The sequence below is a fragment of the Sinocyclocheilus anshuiensis genome, unplaced genomic scaffold, assembly GCF_001515605.1.
Source record: "Sinocyclocheilus anshuiensis isolate Anshui unplaced genomic scaffold, SAMN03320099.WGS_v1.1 scaffold352, whole genome shotgun sequence".
In the NCBI taxonomy this organism is placed as follows: domain Eukaryota; kingdom Metazoa; phylum Chordata; class Actinopteri; order Cypriniformes; family Cyprinidae; genus Sinocyclocheilus; species Sinocyclocheilus anshuiensis.
The window spans coordinates 329,412-346,147 of NW_015557093.1; the positions used below are offsets into that span (position 1 = coordinate 329,412).

The 16,736-nt window shown below is 38.5% G+C and overlaps 3 protein-coding genes across 3 annotated transcripts in view; 2 read left to right on the forward strand and 1 right to left on the reverse strand.

Moving 5' to 3' along the window:
• Positions 1–6,923, forward strand: part of LOC107677370 (RE1-silencing transcription factor-like) — a 9,325-nt gene extending 2,402 nt beyond the window's left edge. The window contains exons 2-4 of the mRNA XM_016472248.1: positions 1,216–2,141; positions 2,264–2,347; positions 3,291–6,923. Of these exons, the coding sequence (XP_016327734.1) occupies positions 1,226–2,141; positions 2,264–2,347; positions 3,291–5,236 (2,946 nt within the window). The 5' untranslated portion in view covers positions 1,216–1,225 and the 3' untranslated portion in view covers positions 5,237–6,923. The remainder of the gene's footprint in view (positions 1–1,215; positions 2,142–2,263; positions 2,348–3,290) is intronic.
• A 121-nt stretch (positions 6,924–7,044) lies between these two features.
• Positions 7,045–11,805, reverse strand: LOC107677396 (nitric oxide-associated protein 1-like). Its single transcript, XM_016472283.1, is given in 8 exon segments — positions 7,045–7,264; positions 7,266–7,335; positions 7,531–7,648; positions 7,807–7,923; positions 8,003–8,134; positions 8,281–8,492; positions 9,040–9,204; positions 10,482–11,805. Coding segments are annotated over 8 exon segments (1,803 nt in total). The 5' UTR covers positions 11,311–11,805; the 3' UTR covers positions 7,045–7,104.
• Positions 11,806–12,328: 523 nt separating this feature from the next.
• The window catches only part of LOC107677351 (DNA-directed RNA polymerase II subunit RPB2-like), an 11,486-nt gene continuing 7,078 nt past the window's right edge, over positions 12,329–16,736 (forward strand). The window contains exons 1-12 of the mRNA XM_016472231.1: positions 12,329–12,462; positions 12,788–12,860; positions 12,986–13,136; positions 13,230–13,342; positions 14,237–14,456; positions 14,619–14,777; positions 14,898–15,062; positions 15,185–15,381; positions 15,619–15,738; positions 15,851–16,037; positions 16,163–16,306; positions 16,399–16,538. Coding sequence (XP_016327717.1) covers positions 12,444–12,462; positions 12,788–12,860; positions 12,986–13,136; positions 13,230–13,342; positions 14,237–14,456; positions 14,619–14,777; positions 14,898–15,062; positions 15,185–15,381; positions 15,619–15,738; positions 15,851–16,037; positions 16,163–16,306; positions 16,399–16,538 — 1,688 coding nt within the window. The 5' untranslated portion in view covers positions 12,329–12,443. The remainder of the gene's footprint in view (positions 12,463–12,787; positions 12,861–12,985; positions 13,137–13,229; positions 13,343–14,236; positions 14,457–14,618; positions 14,778–14,897; positions 15,063–15,184; positions 15,382–15,618; positions 15,739–15,850; positions 16,038–16,162; positions 16,307–16,398; positions 16,539–16,736) is intronic.

Sequence of the window (16,736 nt, forward strand, 5' to 3'; positions counted from 1 at the left end):
AGATTTATTTTTAATGCTTCTGTAAAGGACTAACGGCCGCATAGCCTATACACTGCAGAGTTTAAGGAGAGACAATGGCACTTAACGGTAAAGTCATATCTAAATATGTTCTTTTCATTTATGAAGAATTAAGTGTGTAGTTTATGCACATTTGTTCAAAACAGCCTTGCAGATTGTTTACAAGATGTAGGCAAAAGTTTGTATTGTATACAGGAAGGATGCGCGTTCTTATCATTCTTCTTTTGCGCTGCTTGTCTATTTCTCTTCGAAGCACCAACTTAAAATGCCTATTTTGGCTTGATTGCTTGTGTCACATGAGAAAATAAATAATTTTGCCTTACTGATGCAGTAGCCTATTTAATGCGGGTGCGGTCCAGGTCGTGGTCTTTATGTCAAACTGGTCGGGTACAGAATTAAATTGGTGCTGGCTGCTGTCGGATAACGGGTCGGGTGTTCTGTTGTGTACTGCGGATGCAGGTTTACCTAACAGGACCCGTGCAGGACTCTGCTTTAAACTGCTTTGCGTCTCTCCGTCAGATAACCTCACGTGCATGATGCGCCATTTACGGGTATTTCCCGGTATTTCCCTAAACCGACACACATCAATTTATTTTTATTTATTTTTTTTTTCAGTTTACGAAAATGTTTTTTGAAATATCGGAAATGTGTTTAAAAATCATATCACCGTTATTGAAAAAAATCATATCGCGATACATATTGATATTGAATTATTGTCCAGCCCTAGTTGGGAGCGCTGAAATGTTGGAATATAGATGCTTGTTTGCTGTAATTCCCTAAAATAACCCATAGTTAAAGCTGCTTATTGCTTTAATGGACTTCATACAAGAAAGAACAGGGTACTTTATTGGCTCTATAAAGATGTGTTGGTTTAGGCTTTGTTTGATTCTTATTTAAAATGTGTTTGGGAGTGGAAATTTGAAATCTGCTTTATCCTTGTAGGGTTAATCAGTCAGAGATTGGCTCAGCAAAGACTCCTTATCTCAGAAAATGATGAGTTTCGATTTAATCATTCATTTACATGGAACTGTTTGTTTTGTCATAGTCAGATGACTTGCTCTGAGAAGATGTCACAGTTCTCACATCCTTTCAATCTTCTGCTTTCATTTCACAGACACATTTTTATAAACTCTTAAACTTAAATTGCCAGTTATATTTTCAGTGGCACTAAAATCAGTGTTTCTTTTTGCATTTCAGCTGGTTGAGCATGTCTGCTCAGACTGTGTATCCAGCTGCTGCTGGTATCTTCATGCCTGTAGGCATCCCAGTACCAGAGGTGGGCCATGACCTTCCTGAGCTGCCTCGCAATGATGTGGCAGCCCCTCAGCTAGTGATGCTCGCTAATGTGGTGGTATCATCAGAGGCGTCTTCCTCAGACTACAATGCAGAAGAGAAACAAATGGTGGAACTCAAGACCGTTGGATGCAACAGCTACTCTGACAGCGAGGAAGAGGGTGTTATCAGATACAGCCTTGACAGTTCGGAGATGTCTGAGAGCACGTACGCTGAACATGCCACTCGGGTTGAGCCAGAAATGACAGAAAGAGTGATAGAGCAGGTTGAAATGGAGCAAGCAGACCCATCTGAAAAGACCCCATCTGAATCCTCACCAGCGGAAAAACGTAAGCGCACCCCAGTTGTTGTCTTCGAATCCAACAAAAAGAAGAAGAAGCCTTTCTTTTGTAAACCCTGCCAGTACCAGGCTGAAAACGAGGAGGACTTCATTCACCATATCCGCGTTCACGGCACCAAGAAAATGACGGTGGTAAATGGCGTGGCTGACTCTGACGACGATCTGGCCAGTGAGTCAGGCCAATCTCAGACGCCAAACCCAGAGAATAGTGAAAGTTTGAGTAACTCCAAAGGCGTGATCCGCTGTGAGCGCTGTGGATACAACACCAACCGCTACGACCACTACATGGCACACCTTAAACATCATGCTAAGGAGGGTGAAGACCAGAGAGTATTCAAGTGCACCATTTGTGCTTATACCACCATCAGTCAGTATCACTGGAAGAAACATCTGAGGAATCATTTTCCCAGCAAGGTTTTCACTTGCAACCAGTGCTCGTATTTTTCTGACCGCAAAAATAACTACATACAGCACATCCGGACCCACACTGGTACATCTAAAATTTTCCATTAAGTCTCAATTCATTATAAAATCACGTTGATTTAAGTTTACTTTTATATAATCAGAAATATATGTGAAAATTAAAACTATTTTATTTGATTCTTCTTTTAGGTGAGCGTCCGTTCCAGTGCATATACTGTGACTACTCCAGTTCCCAAAAAACTCATCTCACCAGACACATGCGAACCCATTCAGGTGAGTCTCTTGTCCGTCTGTTGAAATATTCTTAAGCTGAAATTGATTAGTACATATAGTTATATTTTAGGATTTATAATGTAGTTTGTTTCATTCCAGTCCAGGTTTTGATTTAATAAATCTGTTCCAAAACCTACTGAGCTGCCTTGTTCCAAAACTTGCAAAATTTTAATAGATTTGGCCAATAACAGCTAAAATAATTATATGATATTTAGAAGAAAATAATTAAAATACATAGCATGTAAAGAATAATTTATTTATTAATTACATTTTTTGTTAAACCTGTTGCAGTGTATTCTGGGATATATTCTTTGTAAAATACCTGTGATTGTGCATCAGGTTTAAAGGGATAGTTCACCCAAAAATGAAAATTCGGTTTAATTAATTACTCACCCTCATGTCGTTCCAAACCCATAAGAACTTCATTCATCTTTGGAACACAAATTAAGATATTTTTGATGAAATCCGTGAGCTTTGTGACCCTGCATAGACAGTAATGCAAATGAAACGTTTCACGGTTTTTATTTTTGGGTGAACTATCCCTTTAAAGTAGTTTGTTTGAGGTTTGGGAAAAGTCATAGGAATTAATTAAATCTGAAAGTTATACAAGTTTATAAAGTGAGTGCTCATTTTTCAAGGTGACTATTTTGCCTCTGTAAGTGAGCTCTCTGGGTTTTGGGACAGAGCAAATGTGCTCAAGGCCTCTGTTTTCATCTTGTCAATGATGTTTCTCTCTTTTGTTGCACTCCGTGGAGCCAGATGGCTTTGGATAAAATGGTACACGGTTTGTAGTATACAGAGTGAATTAGAATGTGATTCTGTATTGTATGTGTCTTTTATCTTTATCCCCGCATGAGACTTGCATCTGTGTTTTTCTCAAAATGTTGAAATAAAAGATTCATTGTTCAGCCGTGACCTTCTCTTTATGGTCTGTCTGGAATAGGTGAGAGGCCTTTCAAATGTGACAACTGCAGCTACCTGGCAGCCAACCAGCACGAGGTGACTCGCCATGTCAGACAGGTCCACAATGGACCCAAGCCCCTAAGCTGCCCCTACTGCCAATACAAGACAGCCGACCGCAGCAACTTTAAAAAGCACGTTGAGCTCCATGTCAACCCTCGCCAGTTTCTTTGCACGGTTTGCAAATACGCTGCATCCAAGAAGTGCAACTTGCAGTATCACATCAAGTCCAGACACCCAGGATGCACTGATATCTCGATGGACGTATCAAAGGTAAGGCTTCGTGTGAAGAGGACTGACACGGATGATATTTCGCCAAATAAGCTTGCGACAGACCAGTCTGGATCAAGGCAAAGTGAGGACAAGCAGTTGGGAGAATTGGATGATGTTGAATCAGGTCCCATCAACCTCTCTATTAAGAAACCCACTAAACCCACCCTTGCTGTGGAGACTGAGCTGACTGACAAGACCGCAAAGAAAAACCCAGATGTCATTGTGAAAGAAAAATCTGGAAAGCCAACCCAACAACTCAATGAAAAAACTGCAGAGAAAAAGACCATGCCGAAAAATGAGGTGAAAGAGAAAAACAGTAAGAAGGTTAAAGGAAAGACTTTGGTGAAAGCTGTGGACATTGCCGTGGCACAAACAAAAGGCTGCAATGACAAACAAGCTTATAAAAAGGAAATGAAGAAGGTAGAGAAATCCCCTAAATCTGTGGAGAAAGTAGCGAAAGGTCGTCCTAAGAAAGAGAAGCCATTGAAGGAGACCGCCAGTGAAGTTACTGCAAAACATCAGTCTGTTGTTGAGCAAAGATTAGATATGGATAAAGAAAGACCAGAGAAAGACCTAGAGAAGCAGCAGCAGCAAAATGAGAAAGAGAAAAGAGAGCGGCTAGAAAAGGAAAACAGATTGCTGAATGGGAAAGCGAAGGAGACTGAAGAGAAAGAACGTGCAAAAGATTGCAAGAAACCTCAACCCAAGAAGCCATGCAAGAGGCAGACAAAATTGTCAAAGGTCAACCGTGAAAAAGATACCCAGAGCAAACCTGTCAAAAGAAAAGCAGAGAACATGAAAGTACCAGCGACTGATTCTTCAGAAACTAATTGTCCTTCAAAGCGGGTCAAGCGCACAAAGAAAGATACAGCCAAGCCATCAACAAGTTCTGGTGCTCCAGAGAGAAATCGTACCATACCTGAGGTTCTACAGGCCGTGAAGAGCAAAACCAAGAATGCTGAGGCAAATGCAAACAAACCTGAGACTTGTGTCATTGAACCTGAGAAGACCAACGAAGTCCCAGAGAAGCTAAACACTCTAGAAGCTGAAAAACAGTCCACCACAGAAACACTGAAGGTACTTGACCAACCAGATGAGCAGACACCTACAGTAGTGACCTGCCAAGATGAGAGAAATCACAAGGAGACTGCTTCTGTTGTGGAGGAACTCACAGTTCCATGCCAACCCCAAGTTCCAGACTCTGAACAACCTAAAGAAACTGAGAACAAGGTCCCAAATGAGCCAAAAGAAATTCCAGATGTAGACAGCGGAAGTGAGATGCCATCACCTACTGACAACAAGACCTCTCCGGGTTTCAGCCCAACTCTTGAACTTCCTGGTCCACCCGGTCACAAATCTACCGACGCAGAGGATGACGAAGGTATCCACAGTAATGATGGGGGAAGTGACATCAGCGATAGCGCCTCTGAAGGAAGCTGCGACTCTGGTCTTAACGGACTGGCTGCTGCCACCGAGGGTAGAGAGAAACTTCCAGAGACTCCGACAGAAGAGCTTCCGTCTCCATCCAAACTGCTCAGTCACACCTGTATCTTCTGTGACCGTACCTTCTCTCTTGAGATGGACTACCGTCGCCACTTGAATCGGCATTTAGTAAATGTGTATTACCTAGAAGGGGCGGCTCAGGGTGACAAGTGAGGGGTATCTCGTATGAAAAAGGGCAGCGTTTTTGTGTCCAAAACAGTTTATGAGGTTCTCCTAGACTTCTAACTGAACAAATCTTGTTCAAGTTGTAATAAAAATAAGGTTCTTGTTGTTTTTGATGGCTTTACAGCTCATGACAGATGACCACATCTATGCCTGTTTTCAGTTTGCCATGACACAACATGAAACATTAAAATAACACAGTATACTTTCAATTCAGAAATTAAACCCATTGTCAACTTGTGGTAGGATCATCGGGGTTTTCTTGTGTTTATTGTTACACTACTTGGAAGCAACAAAAAGGAGAACTACTCTGAAAGCAAGTACACTTTCTCCCTCCATCCCTGCGGAGAGCTCCGATTAGCCAGACCCAGGTGGTCCAGCGCTGAATAGCCCTGAAGATAATGGGTCTTTCAGTGTCTTTGTGCTGTTCCACTCCACTGAAGCACCTCCATCTCTGGTCAGCAAGAGACGGAGAGTGTGTTTAAAGCTGGCTAATGTCATTGTAAAAGGGAACAAAGAAACTGAATACAGTTTAGGGAGCACTTGACAACTAACCATAAGCTTACCTTTGAGGCTCTGTTTCACATAAGCTAAACATTTAATTTGAACAAAAAAGATTTCTGTACACTTCCTAGAGGTTTTTCTTTGATTACACTTGCTCTGTCTTTCAAGGAAAGTAGCATGTAGTTCGTAATATTTGTGGAATAGTAGGTTTTTTCTTTCATTGTAAATTTGCTCTTTTTTTTTACACTTCGCATTGTAACTCTCACTTCTCGAGTTTGTAGATTATTTTATCTGTCAATTTTCTGGTAATACTTCAGTTTCATGCTCAGTCCAAAGATTTTGTTGCTTTTGTCTGTATATAAACTGTACATATTTTTCTTTCTTATTTGCTCTTCAGTGCCTCAGACAATCAATTTGAGCATTTTAATCAATGTCTCAGATATTTAGATCTTATTTACCTTCAAATGAAAGAATGGCTCGTCTTTTCTGTGTATTTTACCCAAGCAACATTCCCTTACACGTATCAAATTGGTTATCTGCATTAAAAATCTGTTTATCCAAAGTTTATCTAATCGTATTGTACTGACCTTTTTGTTTATTTGTACGAGTGTGAATGTGTTGCTGCCACAACCCTTGTATATCAGTAAATTTGCCATGTTATTCTGTCTAAAAAGGAAGAAAAAAAAATACTGTAAGAGAAAGGTTATAGAAATAATTTGCCTTTAGTGCATTGTGCAACATTGAATTTTTGGGTTTATTACCAAAGCAAGATGTAGTTGGTAAAGTTTGTAGGAGCAAAACCACAGGCCTCAGATGGAAAACTAGAAAACGTGCTATCCACAGGGACCCAGTGCACCTGAAAAACTACACTTTTAGACGGTTGGATACTTTATCACTGTAAATTTGTCCTTTATCACTTTTTTTGTGTTAAGCAATTTGCTTTTCTTCTTTAGAATAGCATGTTGCCAATTCACAACTCAGATTGTGCCATTTATCCATCTTTGTAATCAAGTGTGTGACTGTCGTTTCCATTTCCTAGTAAAAGTAGTCAAATTATATCAGTTGAAATGTTATAATGTTGTCCCCTTGATATGGCTTTTTATGAATGATCTGAAAAACTGTTTACTATGTGACCTGTATGTATAGCTCTAGATGTTTCAATAAAAAAAATCTTGCCACAGTTTTGTTTTTTTTTTATTTGAAAGTATATAAAAAAATTTTTTTTTAATATATTTGAAATATATAAACATTTAATTATAATTTAGACAGTATAAAAAACAATACATTCATATTTTGAGTTCAATATTTTGAAGAACAAAAGCTTCAGAGGTATCAAAAGAAACAGCAACAACACTTCAGTTTTTCCTTCTCACTTTGAGTCTCTCAGCAGCTTTCTCAGACAGACCGGTGTCTACCAGCGCCTGTGGCTTTCTCGTCTTGTAGGCGGGAGTTTTGTTGATTCTCTGTCCTTTCAGATTCACGATGTGGGGCAGTAAAGGCGGGGTGCGCAGACAGTCCTGCTGCTTCAGGTGCGCGAGTCCTCAACAACAGCTGATCTCTTTCGGCTGCTGTCACAGCAACCCAGCCTGAAAATCAAGAAAAGGCATCATAAATTTAAGTTTCTTTAAATATATTTAACTTTTTTTTTGTTTATAATGAGCCCTGGCTGGCCACATTTTTAAGACTTGGTCATGAGATTTACTATAAAACCTTACACAATCTAAAAAGCTAATTAAATGTAGACAACTGGAAAAACCTGGAAAGGCACCCAAAAAAATGACCTGCTGATGAGATCTTGATGTCAGCGATTGCGGTGTTACAGCCCTGCCGCTGGAGTTCAAAGTCTTGAGCAACAAGTGGTGGAAAAGTTTTCATGCGCTCCTCATCACCAGATGGGACCTTGCCACAAAACAATGTAGAACAACGCTTCTTTTCAACACTGATAATAATAAATGTTTCTAGAGCATCCAAATTTGCATATTAGTCTGATTTCTGAAGGGCCAGGTGATACTGAAGACTATAGTAATGACAATACAAATGTATTTATTTATACATACTGCAAGAAAGGTATTCCCAGCATGTTTCTGGTAGATTGCATCAGCCTTGTCTAAACTGGTGATATGTACCGGGATGCGATTTGAAGCAACAACTGTTAACCAGCATGAGCTTTTTCCCTAGAGAGAGTAAAGAGCCATCTTGGTGTTGGTCAGATACAGCAAAAGATTGTTTTCAAAATGTCAAATGAAATCTTACCTCCAAATAATCAATGCGCGCCAAAGCCCCCAAAAATAAAACCATACCTGGCTTCATTACAAACGTTCTTGGCGTAATGGCCTGTGTAGGAACCACCAGCTTCACTTCCTGCTCATTCAACAGGCTGAGAACCTGGAAAGTTACATTTTGATCAGAATCCTTAGTGGTGCATGATTCATAATGATAGACATTTTAAAATACGAGTATACAGAAATGATTGTAATTATGAACATAATTATATCACATTATGTGTGTACAGTTTGAATAGGGAGACTTACGTCATGTTCTTTCATGATGCCTGGGGTGTCATAGAACCAGTGTGCATCTTTGATTTCATTGTAGCTGAGCTCTGCATCTGTGGAGGAGTCCAAGGATGGATCCTTTTTAACATCTTCCTCCAGGTCTTCTCCAAAGCTCAGACTGTCAGGATCAAATTCCACAAGAGTTTTCTTGGGTGGCTGATTTGCTAGGAATGTCCTCCCAATGTGACCTAAAAAATAATAATAAATAATATTAATAATAATAAGCTGCCTCCCATTTTAAAAAAGGAAAATTCAGTAAAATTGTAAAATGTTAAGGATTATTAATTTATTATTAACAAATATCATTATTATTAACAATAACAAACGTATTATTAACAAATATAATTTCTGAAAGATCATGTGACACTGAAAACTGGAAAAAAGGCTGTTGAAAATTCAGCTTTGCCATCACAAACATAAATTACATTTGAAAATGTTAAAATAGAAAAGTTTTATATTGTAAAAATTTCACAATACTATTTTTTTCTGTATCATTGATCACATAAATGCAGCCTTTGTGAGCATAAGAGACTTCTTTCAACAACATTAAAAAAAAAGTAATTATTGCAAACATTTGACTAGTCCTTACATACAAGGAATAAATGAAAATTAGAATCACATTTAAATATCCAATATCTGCCGATACAGATAAATAAAAAATCTCTAATATCTGTTGATAACCGATAGGAACAGATATATTGTGGGTTCCTAAAACAACAAAACTCACAAACTCACCAACCAAATATCGCTGCTTGCTGAACTGTATGATTCTCTTCAGCTCTTCAGGATTCATGTCATCCTCTGTCAAATGAGATGCCTGCTTCAGTCTCTCTGCCCTCCGGAACATCCGGTAGGGGGTCGGGTTGATGATAGGAAACTTCAGCAGATTTAATGTTGTTCCTAGATTTACAGTGGACAGAAAAATGTGTTCTTAACAGTTTAAATAACTTGGACATCAATACGTGACCCTCTCTGTGAAATCCAGGCTAAAGTCTCAAAATCCAATTATGAGATATCAAGCATCAAAGTTTGATTTCAACCATTAATTTCACTATGATTTCAATCTTTGACATGGCCTTACTCAGTCGATATTAAAGATATCAAGGTTACATTTTCACAGAATGTTCTTTACCTTATGAAGGTAAGATGATTTTATGTAGAAAACAATAAATCACAAAAAAATTACTTTAGCTGGGTTTTCACAGCCAGGGTCACATATCATATCTTAACAGCTTAATCATTCAGGAATGCACAACACACTCTTAAATTACTAAAAGGGTCAAGCATGCTAAATAAAAAGCGCTTTGTTCTTGTTTTAGTACTTGAAACATTCCTCTCTTATACACACTACAGGTCAAAAGTTTGGAGTAATTTTTTTGTTTTATGTTTTTGGAAGAAGTCTCTTATGCTCACAAAGAATGTGTTTATTTGCTCAAAAATACAGTAAAAGCAATAATATTGTGAAATAATATTACAATTTAAAAGAACACTTTTTCATTTGAATATATTGCAAAGTGTGATTTATTTCTGACGCAAAGCTGAATTTTCAGCAGCCATTGCTCCACTCTTCAGTGTCCCATGATTCTTCAGATGTCATTCTAATTTGCTGGTTTTCTGTTTAAGAAACATATTTTAACATCAATGTTGAATGCAGTTTTGAAAATGTGACACTTTTTTCAGGATTCTTGATGAATAGAAATTTGAATTTCTGAAATTGAATTTTAAAAAGAACAACATTTTTTTAATCGAAATCTTTTGTAAAATTATAGGCTAATTATAAATGTCTTTACTGTCATTTTTGATAAATAATGCATCCTCGCTGAATAAAAGTATTGTTTATTTATTGTATTATTTTTTAAATCTATCTACCCCAAACTTTTGAACGGTAGTGTATCATGGTTTCTACAAAAATATTAATGATCAAAAACTGTTTTCAACTTTACTAATAAGAATTGTTTCTTGAGCAACAAATCAACATATTAAAATGATATCTGAATGATTTTCTGAATAAAAACCTCTATTATTACAAACTTTTGACCGGCAGCATATATTTGTGAAACAGGATTGCAAAAGTGTAGTTAACCTATATAATGCATATCATTTATATATCATATTTACTGATTAAGGCCAATATTTAGCTTAATTCCTGACCAATTATCTTGCATGAAATATCTCACCAGGCCATGGAGATATAGTAGCTTTATGAATCACATCTGAGGCTCTGGATTTGCAATAATCAGATTCCAGTAGAGTATTAAACAGCGTGGATTTGCCAGCATTGGCCATCCCGACCAAATACACATCTCCCTTGTACTTCCAGGTCGACTGCAGTCTCGTTATAAGGTTTTCTATACCATATCCTGTTTTGGCACTGATGAGGTGGATGTCTTTGTTATCAATGGTAGAAATGCCCATGCTTTCACAGTATGCCTTCAGTTGACGTTTGATACGCTGCAGGTAATTCTCACCATCTCCAGGCAGCAAGTCTGTTTTATTTCCTAAAATCACAATGTGCTTATTCTTCCCAACAAGCTCTGGAAGGTCTGGGATGATGGAGTCAGGGAGATCCAGAAGATCCACTATCAGCAGCACTAAAGCCTTCTCTGATTTAATTCCCTTGACAATCGCTCTGTACTCCTCTTTGGACATGGTGACGTTCAAAGCTTTCTGGTGGTGATTGATTAAAAAGCATCTCTGACATGTTGCCTTCTTCAGTTGGTCCTCTTCAGCTAACGCTTTGAATTTCTCACTTGGCAGGTAACCTGGGATTTCAGGGTCCGTACAGTGCATGAGGGCCCCGCAGCCGGAGCAACAGGTATCACTGACTGCCACGTCCACATCAGGAGTGCCATAGATCTTTTGTTGCTTTTTAACCTTCTTTGATTTGGTGCGTCTGTCCAGTGGGAATCCTTCATCGTGGAACTCAATCAATGAGTTTTCCTCCACTTCAGACTTTGCAGAGCCCTTTAAATGTTTCATTTGCATTTCCAGTCCTCTAAGGTGCATGTAATTGCCATGCTTTTCATGCGCTGGCTTTGCTTCTGCATTACTTGTGAGATCATGCAAAAGAAGATGATCTAGCAGTTCATCATCTTTATTGTCCACTGGTTCATCAAAGTCCAGGAACACAAATTGTTCTGTGGCTCCACTAAAGTGTATAATTCCTGACGTGGATTTGATGCTGGCTGCCTAGCTCCTTTTTGAGTGCTGTAACATCTCAGACGTCTGGATGAGCTGCACCTCTGTTTTGTGCCCAAATGTGTTGCCCAGTCCTTTGATATCAAGCTGGAAACAAATGACCGTCGAAGCAGCAAAAATCCTTCATGTTCCCTTGACAGCTGCGGGCTTGAAACAGGTTTTAAGCACCTACGAGTGTAGAATTGGAATGCCGATGCTCCTAAAAACTTGTACATTATTATAGCAAATCGCACAATATGTTAAAAGAACAGTAACATCACTACAGTTTATACAACCTTGAAAAACAACGAACCCACGTGCCATATATCGCTGGTATAATGTACGTCACCGGAAACATTTTTTTTTTTTTTTTTTTTGGACAAATATTAATATGTAAAAACATGTTAGTTTTTATTTAACGTATGTTATTTAACATCCATACCATGAATTACTAAATCATAAATGCTTAAATACATGTGAATAAATATAATAATATCACTTGCTTCGGAAGTGACGTATAATTCCGTAGCCGTTTGTGTGAGATTGAAGTCTCTGCAGAGCAAAAGTGGGCGTTTCTGAATTTGTGGGTGTTTTCAAACTGCAGGGTGTTTCTCAATCATGCAATCGAAATGATCTCCCTTACCTAACCCCACCCCTAAACCTACCATCACTATGACGTCAGGAAACATGGTCTAAAAACGCCCCGATCCGGTAACTCCCATTACTGGGCAGGATCACGAGGAACGGAGTGGGGCGTCATGGCGAAGGAAAGACGCCGTGGCGGGTTTGGCGATGACTGTGGTGTGAATGAAGAGAATGACGGAACCATTACTGTCCTGCAGAGACCTATACTTTGGTTTGTGTTGTTCATAGCGGCTCAGACGCAAAGCGCCGTGGAGTGAGGCGCGCAGATAACCTCTTTTTAATTGAATCAGAATTAAAGTTATTCACCAGCAAATATCATGTACGATCAAGACGAAGGTATGTGAGAAGAAATATAGTTATCTGTGTTTCTCTATGTTTTATTGCAGTGAAATGTGTAGTTAGATACTGTAGTTAAGCGTTAACACAACGTAACTGGCTAACAGGCTAAAGCTAGCTTGGTCGCAAATAGAGTTATGCAAAACCAACCAACTTTTATTGTAATAAGTATAGAGTTTATAGCTATTCATATATTGATAGAGATAAGTCTAAAGTAATGAATTTGATAGTAAGCATGATTTGTCAGCTACAGTGTTGTTACACTATTTGCCCTAGATCAACTCTTTGTACGAGTAAATAACTTCAATTTTCGTAATTGTTGTAGATATCCAGTATGATGAAGATGATGATGAAATCACCCCTGATTTGTGGCAGGAGGCCTGTTGGATTGTTATCAGGTAATTGTGTAATAAAAATAATTGTCATTGCAATATATATATATATAACTATAATGATGCATCTAATTAGTAAGAGGAAACTTTGACATAGCTTTGCTTGTTTCTTGTCTCAATTCTCTTTCCAGCTCATACTTTGATGAAAAAGGTTTGGTGCGACAGCAGCTGGACTCATTCGATGAGTTTATCCAGATGTCTGTGCAGAGAATTGTGGAGGATGCTCCACCCATTGACCTGCAGGCTGAGGCCCAGCACACATCTGGAGAGGTGGAGGAACCGGTGAGTGGCTGGAATCAGTGCCCTTTTATCATATGTGGTTATGGTCCTTTCTAAAATAAATTGACTGTTTCTCATTTGATTTTTTTTCTGCAGCCTCGGTACCTCCTAAAGTTTGAGCAAATCTATCTGTCCAAACCCACTCACTGGGAAAGAGATGGCGCTCCATCACCTATGATGCCAAACGAAGCTAGACTCCGAAATCTCACGTGAGTTTTGAACCTTTAGACAAAATATTAAAAAAAGAACATTTCCAAAAAGTTTGCGTGTTTGTTTTTGATTATTATATTTAATACATCAGGCTTTTACGGCTCATATAGTATGATATAGGAGAATATAGAACTAATATTTGAGGACAAAAAAACCCCCTCAATTTTATTTAGAGGCCCAAACTGAGAAAAAATATACAGAAGTATAAGATGAAATTCTGATAGCTTGTAGTGTGAATCATTGAGACCTTTATAACAGTATAACAGAGGACCTACATAAAATGCATATAAATATAATTTGTCACTCTTTATCTCCCAAAAATATGTGTTGCAATGTCTTAAGTTGTTTACTTTCACTTAATATTTAAGCGCGTAGTGTTATGATCAAAGCTCTGCAGTTTTTCTTGTGTGGGACTGTGGGCAAAACATATAATGCGATGCAATACAATGATGATTTAGAGATGAACAAATAAACGTTCCTCGAAAGGCTTATGTATCATTATTGATACAACCATTTTAACATTATTTTTCTGAAAATGATGTATGAATAATCAAGTAAACATAAGTTGTTTTAGTCTAGTATGTCTTCCTCTTGAAATGTTACTAATGATATAAAAATTATTCTTATAAAAATCTGTATACAGTAGATTTCACAGTTTTTAGAATTATTCTAAAAGGCCTTTTACATACTAAAAAAGTATAAACTATCAAACAGATGACAGACTTTTCAGCAAAGTTTTCATCATGTTGATAATTTACAGACATTAGAAATTTGCGTTAAAGAGAATTAAGTTGCATGATTTTGTGTGAACCTCATATTTGTCCTACATATTTGACAGAGGCAGGCAGAGCTTTTATCACATGTTTTATCTGAATGCGTGCTGTGACTTGCAGGTATTCTGCCCCTCTGTATGTGGATATCACAAAGACCATCATAAAAGATGGGGAAGAGCAACAGCAGACACAGCATCAGAAAACCTTCATCGGCAAAATTCCCATCATGCTCCGTTCCACGTACTGTCTCCTCAGCGGCCTAACAGATCGTGATCTTTGTGAGTTGAATGAGTGCCCACTGGACCCTGGAGGCTACTTCATCATTAATGGTTCAGAGAAGGTCAGTTTTTTTTCTTCATAATACTGCATTAAAGACATCATAGAGTTATTTTGTTAATGAAATTGTATGACATAGTTTGTTGACATTTTACAGTACACCAATTGAATTTTGTTTCAAAAGTCTGATTTAGATTAAGTGTAATGTGTTCTGTCATTTCTCCAGGTCCTGATTGCTCAAGAGAAGATGGCCACTAACACAGTGTATGTGTTTGCCAAGAAAGACTCCAAGTATGCTTACACAGGAGAGTGCAGGTCATGTCTGGAGAACTCCTCCAGACCCACCAGCACCATCTGGGTCAGCATGATGGCCCGTGGAGGACAGGTCAGTATCTGTAGACTGTAAGCAAGTATTCTGCTTGCAGATTGAGCCAAGTTGAGTGGTTTTTGGTTTCTTTAACTCTTAGTGCACAGAATCCTATGCAAATATTTCTTCTGCATCCAGGGAGTAAAGAAAAGTGCCATCGGCCAGAGGATTGTTTCCACTTTGCCGTATATCCGGCAGGAAGTACCCATCATCATAGTATTCCGTGCTTTGGGATTTGTGTCTGATAGAGACATCTTGGAACACATCATCTATGATTTTGATGATCCTGAGATGATGGAAATGGTTTGTCCAATTTTGTGAAAACTTAAGCAATCTTTTGTTTAGTAGAGGTTTATTTTATAAGCACCATTTCATTTGTGATTCAGGTCCAGACTTATAACAGCTTTCTCTGCTTTTTCCCACAGGTGAAGCCATCGTTAGATGAGGCCTTTGTGATTCAGGAACAGAATGTGGCTTTGAACTTCATTGGCTCTAGAGGGGCCAAACCTGGTGTCACCAAAGAGAGAAGAATCAAATATGCTAAAGAGGTTTTGCAGAAGGAGGTGCTGCCACATGTTGGTGTATCAGATTTCTGCGAGACCAAGAAAGCATATTTTCTAGGGTAAAATAGTATTATGAATTTATCCTGTTGGCTGTAGCTTTTTGACTAAAAAAACCCAGTAATATTGTGAAATATTATGACAATTTAATGTGACTGTTTTAATATATTTTAAAATGTAGTTTATTTGTATGATGACAGCTGAATTTTCAGTAACCATTACTCAGTGTCATATAAGCCTTCATAAATCATTCTAATATCGTGTAATATAATTAAATACTGTTTGCTTTCTCTGTTTAGTTACATGGTTCACAGACTATTGTTGGCCGCTCTGGGCAGACGAGAGCTGGATGACAGAGATCACTATGGCAACAAGAGGCTTGATCTCGCTGGACCCCTGCTTGCATTCCTTTTCAGAGGGTAAGAATCAAACATTCATTAAACATTCAAGATGCATTAATTAAATAATTCTTGTGTATGGTTCAAAATGAAAATTACATCCAGAGTTGAAATCTGTCTCTGTGTTTTCCAGAATGTTCAAGAATCTGCTGAAGGAGATCAGGATCTACGCACAGAAGTTTATTGACAGGGGGAAAGACTTTAATCTGGAGCTGGCCATTAAGACACGCATCATTTCTGACGGACTCAAGTACTCTCTGGCCACGGGAAACTGGGGGGATGTAAAGAAAGCTCATCAGGCAAGAGCTGGAGTATCGCAGGTGAGCTCAGATATGCTTTCTTTTCTGTTTACAAATGTTTCTTAATTTTTACTAACAGTTCACTCACTGTTCATTAGAATTTCAAGGTGCTCATTTGTTTCCTCATTGACTTTTTAAATACAAAGGTGTTGAACAGGTTGACCTTCGCTTCCACTCTTTCCCACCTGCGCCGTGTAAACTCGCCTATAGGACGAGATGGCAAGCTGGCCAAACCTAGGCAGCTTCATAACACACTGTGGGGTATGGTGTGCCCTGCTGAGACCCCAGAGGTAGGATACCGTAACACTAGTATGCATGTGACCTTCAAACCTAACCTAAGTTTTCAATGGAGTGATTAAGATGGAGTGAAATTTTGTTGCAGGGCCATGCTGTAGGTTTGGTGAAGAATTTAGCGCTCATGGCCTACATTTCTGTGGGATCTCAGCCGTCCCCCATCCTGGAGTTCTTGGAAGAGTGGAGCATGGAGAACCTGGAGGAAATCTCACCTGCTGCCATTGCAGAGTGAGTGTCATCCTGTTCTATAGGGGGCAGCAGCACACTGCTGAAATCCACATCCACAATTTTGATTTCACAATGATGTTCCTAGTTTTTTAATTGACTTTCTTTGTTTATAAAATCAGTCAGTTATTTAATTTACATTACATTACATTTACATTTAGTCATTTAGCAGACACTTTTATCCAAAGCGACTTACAAATG